The sequence below is a fragment of the Thamnophis elegans genome, chromosome 7 (genome assembly GCF_009769535.1).
Source record: "Thamnophis elegans isolate rThaEle1 chromosome 7, rThaEle1.pri, whole genome shotgun sequence".
Classification (NCBI taxonomy): Eukaryota; Metazoa; Chordata; class Lepidosauria; order Squamata; family Colubridae; genus Thamnophis; species Thamnophis elegans.
This window is the reverse complement of record NC_045547.1, coordinates 71,823,755-71,833,277: the sequence shown is the minus strand read 5'-3', so window position 1 is coordinate 71,833,277 and position 9,523 is coordinate 71,823,755. Positions and strand designations below refer to the sequence as shown.

General features: G+C 40.3%; 1 protein-coding gene across 2 annotated transcripts in view; it reads right to left on the bottom strand.

Moving 5' to 3' along the window:
- Positions 1–9,523, bottom strand: part of LOC116511624 (beta-parvin) — a 61,488-nt gene that overhangs the window by 27,749 nt on the left and 24,216 nt on the right. Inside the window, exon 1 of one of the 2 annotated variants that reach the window (XM_032221772.1) lies at positions 2,568–2,630. The exons of the other annotated variant lie outside the window; for it this stretch is intronic. Coding sequence (XP_032077663.1) covers position 2,568 — 1 coding nt within the window. The 5' untranslated portion in view covers positions 2,569–2,630. Of the gene's footprint in view, positions 1–2,567; positions 2,631–9,523 lie in introns of those variants that run through there. 2 annotated transcript variants of the gene reach the window in all.

The following is a 9,523-nucleotide window of genomic DNA, read 5'->3' as shown; positions in this document are numbered from 1 at the left end:
ACTTACTTCCGAGTTCGCCGACCAACCGGTTCGCAGGGACCGCCGCGAACCGGTTGAAACCCACCCCTGCAAGGAGAGAAGCAACTTAGAACTGAGGAGAAATTTCCTGACAGTTGGAGCAATTCATCAGTGGAACAACTTGCCTCCAGAAGTTGTGAATTCTCCAACACTGGAAGTTTTAAAGAATAGCAATAGCAATAGCAGTTAGACTTATATACCACTTCATAGGGCTTTCAGCCCTCTCTAAGCGGTTTACAGAGTCAGCATATTGCCCCCAACAACAATCCGGGTCCTCATTTTACCCACCTCGGAAGGATGGAAGGCTGAGTCAACCCTGAGCCAGTGAGATTTGAACAGCCGAACTGCAGAACTGCAGTCAGCTGAAGTAGCCTGCAGTGCTGCATTTAACCACTGCGCCACCTCGGCTCTTAAGAGATTGGACAACCATTTGTCTGAAGTAGTATAGGTCTTCCTGCCTGAGCCAGGGGTTGGACTAGAAGACCTCCAAGGTCCTTTCCAATTCTGATATTCTGCATTCTGTCCATGCATCAACATCATCATTACAGCACTTAAATTTATATACAGCTCCATCGTGCTTTACAGGACATTATCCTGAAGAGAATATTTTTCAGGAAGCACAGACAGAAACACAGAACACAAAGTTAAGTATTCAACTTTGAAATCTAACTGTCTTCTCCTCTCCAAAAAGTCATACACTGCAACATTATTTTATTGTAAACAAGGACAACTTCCCTTTGCAAAGCAATCTAAAAATCTAGCGGTTAAAAGTCAATTGCCCCTGAAAATTAAGTGCAGCTGTTTTCTACATTGTCTTTACAAATGAGTTCCTATGAATGGCAATCTGGATATTCAAAAGAAGCTAGATGATAAGTACTATTTAATTTTAGCTGCAGTTATTTCTGGTCTAAGATCTGAACTTCACAGTAGTGAAAAACAGCAGCTGCTGTGAAACCATTAAATACAGCAGCTAATTATGGGACACAAGTGCTCTCTGAGTAAGCCAAGCCGGGATGGAGAACTTCACCAACTCAAAAAGACCTCAGTTTTACCATCGATTAGAATGCTATGCATAAACAACACATTTAAAATATATATATATACATGATGCAAAGGAAGTGTTAGATTTCTGGAGAGTCAAAGCATTGAACTTTGCTATTTCATCAGTGACAGCTCTGCAAACAGGAACAAGCATCATTCTTTTTTAATCTCATTTTTCTGATGTATTCTCCATTTCAAGCAATTTCCCTGGAACAAGCAAGAATCAGCTATTTAGAAATTTCAACTCATCACAAGTGGCAAGACTGCTGCCCTTATAAGCAAGAAATAAAACCAAACAATTGGCTTTCTCGGAAATGTCTCCATATCTCTTTCAGGGTTAGTAACATTGTCATTTGTGTAAATAAACATGCTCAGGTAGGTAGACCAAAGCATCATAGAATGGATCTCCCTTGATAAAAAGCATCTATGAAAGAGACCTATAACAAGAGGGTTCAGAATAGCATGTTGAGTTTTGACTTCCCTTGGTCAAGGAACTATAGAATAGGATAGAGTTGGAAGGGACCTTGGAGGTCTTCTAATCTAACCCCCTGCTTAGGCAGGAAACCCTACACCACTTCAGACAAATGGATATCCAACATCTTCTTTAAAACTTCCAGTGTTGGAGCATTCACAACTTCTGGAGGCAAGTTGTTCCACTAAAGAATTGTTCTAACTGTCAGGAAATTTCTCCTTAGTTCTAAATTGCTTCTCTCCTTGATTGGTTTCCACCCATATCATAAAATCAAATTTCAGAAACAAAGCTTTCAAATCCATTTGGCCATCTTTTCCTTTGTAAGAAAAGAAACTCATGCTCTAATGGAAGAATGATGGCTGGGCTTAAAAACACATATTGGCTGGGAAATTCTAGGAATTGAAACTTTTAAACATTTTATTTTAGAATTGCAAAGGTTGAGAAATGCTTGGATTTTTTCTTCTTCTTCTTCCAATCCTGTCCGATTCTCAGAGATAACTTGTGCATGGCTAAGATTAAAATTCAATCCCATCTTTATTGTGGGTTCTTGTGAAAAATAAAAAAGCACCAGATGAATCCATGTCCTAAGTACTGTAACACCCAGCCAACCTTTGCTAATCTTAAAAAGTGAAGCACTGTTGAACCACACATATTAGTTATGTGGATGGAAGGCTACTCACAAATCTAGACAGGATTTTTTTTTTTTTTAATGGAAAGGACAAAATGCTTCCAAATTTGGCAAGGACTATTCCAACTCTATCTTCACTGTTAAATTATCTCAACTCTTTGTTCTCAGCAGGATAGCACTGGGAACAGATTGGGACAGATTGCTCTTGTGTCAAGACTATAAGACTTTGTATAAGCAAATGTCTCCAATCAAACTTACAGACTGAGCACAAGGTCAACAGAGGAATGTTAAATAATCAGTGTTAACTAACTCTAGCAATCCTATCTTGTAATGCAAGTCTTAGGTAAGTTAAGAGCTTAACTGTCTTCTAAAGCAAAAGGAACAGACGAGGAAGAGCAAAAAACTCACTGTTAAATTGACGATCCCTCCAAGAGAAAGAGAGATACGCGCAAGAACAGCTTCTATTCTGGATTTCCAAAAGCCCACTATGGATGGCAAATTATAGAGAACAATTATTTGGAAATCTAAGAAAAGAACCCTCCCACTTACAGAAATGACTCTGCAGGAAGATCAGTCAGAAGGCGATAAAACAGAACAAACCACACAGCTACCTCAACCCTTCTCTTCCTCACAAGCCTTATTTGTACAACCACTTCCAGATAGCTGTTGGTTAGACAACCAGTTGTTTAACACGCCCCATCCAGTTTTGGTCACCACGATGTAAAAATGTGGAGACTTTAGAAAGAGTGCAGAGAAGAGCAACAAAGATGATGAGGGGACTGGAGGCTAAAACAAATGAAGAACAGTTGCAGGAACTGGGTATGTCTAGTTTAATGAAAAGAAGGACTAGGGGAGACATGATAGCGGTCTTCCAATATCTCAGGGGCTGCCACAAAGAAGAGGGAGTCAAGCTATTCTCCAAAGCACTTGAAGGCAGAACAAGAAACAATGGATGGAAACCAATCAAGGAGAGAATCAACCTAGAACTAAGGAGAAAATTCCTGCCAGAACAATTAATCAGCGGAACAACTTGCCTCCAGAAGTTGAGAATTCTCCAACACTGGAAGTTTTTAAGATGTTGGATAACCATTTGTCTGAAGCGGTGTAGGGTTTCCTGCCAAAGCAGGGTTGTTGGACTAGAAGATTCCAAGGTCCCTTCCAACAATGATATATTCTGTATTCTGTCCATAAATCAACATCATCATTACAGCAATAGCATTTAAGGTTATCTACAGCTCCATAGTGCTTTACAGGACATTATCCTGAAGAGAATATTCAGAAACACAAAGTTAAATATTCAACTTTGAAATCTGTCTTCTCCTCTCCCAAAAGTCATACACTACAACATTATCTTATTGCAAATAAGGACAAGTTCCTTTGCAAAGCAATCTAAAAATCTAGCGGTTAAAAGTCAATTGCCCCTGAAAATTGTGGCCAGCCAGTGAGTAAACTGCTCAGCTCTACTCTAGTCCACTTCCTGAGTGAGAAATACCATGGTACTTTTGGCCCAGTCCTTTGGGGGAATTATTAAGCACAGGGGACTCGATCTCTAATTGATTCAAACTTTCCAAAATCTTACACAATAACGTTTCATTGCTGCTAAACAAGGCTTTCTAGTTTACATTTTACAATGGTTTCATTCTTCGCTCTTCCAAAATTATCAGAGAAAAACTTGACAACTGAAGTCATAACTTTAGAAAGCAACAAACAATTGCAAACGATCCCATTTGGCCAATCCAGCAAAGAGACTTGGAAAGTGGTAGGTGAAATCTTTCCACTTTCAAGGGGCCACAAAAGAACAGAGCACAACCTTTATATTGGTGCTGGGGAGTGAAACCAAGACTACACCATTACATATGTCGAAGGCAACAAGACTACCGTACACACAGAAATGGAAGGTCACCTCCATTCTCACAACGGATGAATGGCTACAAAAATGGATGGAGTTAGCAGAGATGGCTAAATTGACTGCATTGATTAAAGAAAAAACAATACAAATATCTTCATTTCTACTTGGAAACCACTTCTGGACTTTGTCTTGAGGTGGGGAAAAAATGAAACTTTGGTTTTGGGTTTTACCAAATAGATAGATTTTTTGTTATAGAAATGGCTAGTTTCTATTATTATTATTATTATTATTATTATACAATTGTATCACAGCGGCCAGTTGTTTCGCCGGATTTGGCATTGGTTACTAGTCGGGCCCCACCCAGGGGCCTAGGACGTTGTAACGTATTTTCGTAATATGCGTGCAGATCCAAGCAGTGCGGCTTTTTGCATTTGACTGATGGTGATTTTGTCAATTTTTAACTGTTTTAAATGTAATTCCAGTGCTTTTGGTATAGCACCCAGTGTGCCAATTACCACTGGAATTATCACTGCTGGTTTGTGCCATAGTCGTTGAATTTCGATTTTTAAGTCCTGGTATCTTGCGATTTTTTCATGTTCCTTCTCGGCGACCCTGCTATCACCTGGTATTGTGATGTCTATGATTGTGACCTTATTTTTCTCAATCAGTGTGATGTCTGGTGTATTATGCGCCAGTATTTTGTCGGTTTGTATACAGAAATCCCACAAGATCTTGACCATCTGATTTTCGGTGACTTTTTCAGGCTTATGTTCCCACCAGTTTGTTGCTGTTTTAATATTATAATTTTTGCACAAATTCCAATGGATCATTTGTGCTACTGAATTGTGCCACAATTTATAATCAGTCTGCGCGATTTTTTTACAGCAGCTGAGTATGTGATCAATTATTATTATTATTATTATTATTATTATTATTATTATTATTATTAAAAAGTAAAAAGTTGAAGGTAGATCTTAATGCCTTATTTTACTGCACCAAAGGAGTCGGATATCAATGCCTTTATTATTTTTTTTCTTTTTTCCTTGATTTCCCCCACTATCCACTTTTTCCTCGTGGCACGACAAAACCGCGCTCGTCAAAATAGCGGTGATAAAATCGTGTCGCTAAAGCCGCGACGTCATCACCGCGCGTCATCACTGCCGCGACAACAGCGCGGCGACAGAAGGGCGCTTTAAAATAGCGCGGCAGCAGAAAGCGGATTTAAATTAAGATAAGGGTTAGGATTAGGTTTAGGGGTTTGTTTTAGGGTTAGGGTTAGGTTTAGGTTAGGGTTAGGTTAGGGTTACGTTTAGGGTTAGGTTTAGGGTTAAGTTTAGGTTTAGGGTTAGGGTTAGGTTTAGGGTTAGGTTTAGGGTTAGGGTTAGGTTTAGGGTTAGGTTTAGGGTTAGGGTTAGGATGCTGAGTGCTTGGGAATGCGCGGATTTGCCCTCCGTGATTATGTCATCGCGGTAGGGTCGCGGTTTTCCTTAGCACTTCGAACGGCGCGAATTAGTCTTCGCGCTTATGTCTCTGCGGATAAGGGCTTCGCGGATTTGTGGTGGAACCCTTTTTCCTTTCCTAATTTCCCTAATATTTGCTTTGGTATTCTCTTTGTATGTCACATTATAAATTAATAAAAACTATTTATCAGCGGTGGGATTCACATAAGTTTACCACTGGTTCGCAAATGTGAGCGGGTGCATGCATGCACTCCAGTGTTGGGATTCAAATAATTTAACAACCGGTTCTCTGCCCTAATGACCAGCTGGGTAGGCGGGGCTCGGTGGTCATGTGACTGAGTGGGCACGGCCAATTCAACGTCACTCAGGTTGATGGGCTCTTCACCTTAGCTGTTACAATGTAATAAGGGTTAACCAGAGAGGCAGTTTCTGTAAGCAGGGCAATAAGGTTTAGGCTAGAAACAACACCAGGATGTTTCCTTCCTGCCTTCCTTACAGGATTAGCCCTCTGAAGTGGGAAAAAGCAAGATGAGATTTCTTCCAACAACCGGTTCTTCCAACAACTGCTTAGAAAGTTAACAACCGTTTCTCCCCAATAGGTGCGAACCGGCTGAATCCCACCACTGATGCACTCGCATCTTGTACGTGTGCCTTCTGCACATGTACTGTCTTCCCATGTGCAGCATGCATGAATGCACGGGGCATTGAAAATGAGGCTACACAGGATGTTTTGGAACCAAGGTGGTTGGGCTGGCCCACCCTCAGTTCAACACTATTAGTTCAAACGAACCAGTCTGAACCAGCTGAATTCCACCTCTACTTTTTATTTCAAAAAGAATACATTATTCCTGCTAAAAACTGGGGATGGGAGGGGGGGACAAACCAATCTCATCTTCTGTCTCAAAAAAGAATCCTGTGCACCTTTCTCCTGGTCAGGAATTGCATTTTCCCCTCTCCCACCCCACTGCATTTTATGGGATATCTGTAGGCGCGCTGTGGTGAAAAAAATCAAGATGGCGGGCAGAACAGTGCAACTGAAGTTGCGGATGACCTTATACACAACAGAGAGTGTCAACTGCACCATTGCAGCTGCCATGGCAACTCTTTTGACCAGAGTTTGTGAGCATCTCTGCTTGCATTGGGAGAAGTTATCACAGCATTTTCAGCACTTTCATTTTTGCCTAAAAATGAATAATGGTAATGATAGTAAATCAAGCCCCTTTACCCATGCAGCAATGTTGGCAGGCTCCACTTGCCAAAGAAAATAGCTAGGCCTGGATTGTTGCAGAGATGCCAGACAGCTGAGGAAGAAAAAAGAGTATTGGAAGAATATCTGAAGGGCGGCCCAGAAGATGCACTTAAATTAGTATACTAAGTACTAAAGATGTGATTGTTTATGGCTGCCACTTTATCAACGTAAAAGCATGATGAATCTATTTTGTGAAGTTGTGGTTTAAAGACTGCTTAAAAACTGGACTTAACAAACTTTTGCATTATATATATATATAACACAGCCCAGGTTCGAATCCCAGTAAGGGTATGGTTAGCTGATGAGAGCTAAATAGTTTGAAATAGATCTATACTAGTCTCCCTTTATTTATTTATCAGCACAAATATAACACAAAATGTGTAACAAAGGCAACAGTAAAAATATTGGGTTTCTGTCTGGATGGTCTCTTGTGACGAGCCGATAGACAGAGATAGAAAGCAGTAGACTTCCTCCCATATTTGGGCATACCAGGGGTTGTGACACTAAATACATACCTATTTTCCTGGCTCAGCTGATAAAGGAGGAGAACCTTGTGGCTTAGTGGTTAACACATCTGCCTAATATGTAATACAGCCCAGGTTCGAATCCCAGTAAGGGTATGGCTAGCTGATGAGAGCTAAATAGCTTGAAATAGATCTATACTAGTCTCCCTTTATTTATTTATCAGCACAAATATAACACAAAATGTGTAACAAAGGCAACAGTAAAAATATTGGGTTTCTGTCTGGATGGTCTCTTGTGACGAGCCGATAGACAGAGATAGAAAGCAGTAGACTTCCTCCCATATTTGGGCATACCAGGGGTTGTGACACTAAATACATACCTATTTTCCTGGCTCAGCTGATAAAGGAGGAGAACCTTGTGGCTTAGTGGTTAACACATCTGCCTAATATGTAATACAGCCCAGGTTCGAATCCCAGTAAGGGTATGGCTAGCTGATGAGAGCTAAATAGCTTGAAATAGATCTATACTAGTCTCCCTTTATTTATTTATCAGCACAAATACAACACAAATGTAACAAAGGCAACAGTAAAAATATTGGGTTTCTGTCTGGATGGTCTCTTGTGACGAGCCGATAGACAGAGATAGGTAGTAGTAGACTTCCTCCCATATTTGGGCATACCAGGGGTTGTGACACTAAATACATATATATATTATATATATATGTCTTTGGTTATTCGGGTTTTCTCCCACGTAAAATTGGAAGTGTCTTGGTGACATTTCGACGAAATTCGACAATATATATATTGTTGTATTTGTGCTGATAAATAAATAAAGGGAGACTAGTATAGATCTATTTCAAGCTATTTAGCTCTCATCAGCTAGCCATACCCTTACTGGGATTTGAACCTGGGCTATATTACATACTAGGCAGACTTCTTAGCCATTAGGCCACAGGCTCTTATCCGTTATCAGCGAAGCCAGGGTGAAAGGTATCTATTAGATTTCTTTTACAACCCCCGGTATGCCCAAATATGGGAGGAAGATCACTACTTCCATTCTCTGTCCTTCGGCTCGTCACAAGAGACCATCCAGGCAGAAACCCAATATTTTTACTGTTGCCTTTTTGTTACATTTTGTTGTATTTATTTATTTATCAGCACAAATACATATACACACACACACACACACACACACACATATATATACACACACATACACACACACACACACACACACATACACACATACATACATACATACATACATACATACATACATCAAGTGGTGGGTTCCGGTTGCAACGGGGCCCGGCATCCTCCACCTGAATGTGCACTTATCTGTATTTTGGGAAGTTTAAGAGGTTTGGACTTCAGCTCCCAGAATTCTTGGAACGGAAGTCCACACCTCTTAAACTTCCCAAGTCTGAAGAACACGACCTTATAGCCTAACTTTGACAAAGTGGTCCAAGCTAAGGAACATCCACCCATGCACTCCTAAATTGCTGATTAAGCAACACAGCCTCACAAAAACTGTTAAAAGAAGGGATCTTAGGGTAACTTTTGTTGCCGCTATCAAACACTAAACTATTACAGTGGAAGCAAAATGCAAGTCATATATAAAGGAAGTCAAAATAAATATCCCCATCCTTGCACAATTCTGCAATCTTTTCTCACAAGGATTCACAAGACCACGGCCTTATTATCAACATGAGCAGGCTGTGCAAAAACTACTGTTGTGTGATGAACCTCTTCACTCATTGTAAACTAACAGGCCACTTATATGTCAGCAGAAATTTTAAAGTGCAGTTGCATTATTTTTTTAAGAAATATAAATCCAAACAATACGCATCTGAAAGGAATGTGAACGTACGAAAATGGGGAAAAAAATAAATATTCAAGGTAAAGGAAACATAAGGAAGTTTAGATCATTGTTTTCTTTTAAAATGCAAGCACGACAATTTTGTGCAAAGAAAGTATTCACTGTGGCAATTAAGAAGAATCAAAGGTAAAACTAAATCATGCTGAATTGTATTTGCAACTACCAAGGTCCACCCATGGACAATTTTATAGACATGTACAAAAGTTTAATATAATCAATGGTCCTAAAGTGAGATCTTCATTGAAATGAAGCATTTATTTCAAATGTAATCTTCTATGACAGTGATGGCAAACCTTCTTAGGGCATGCCAAAATTGTGCATGCGCACCCACACCAATTCAATACTCCCCACCCACCTGCGCTAGTGCACGCAACCCCCACCCCCCAGCATCAGGGTTGGGTTTCTCGCCCCGTTCCAACCGGTTCAGTTGGAACGGGGCCGGCGGCGTCCTCAAGCATGCGCC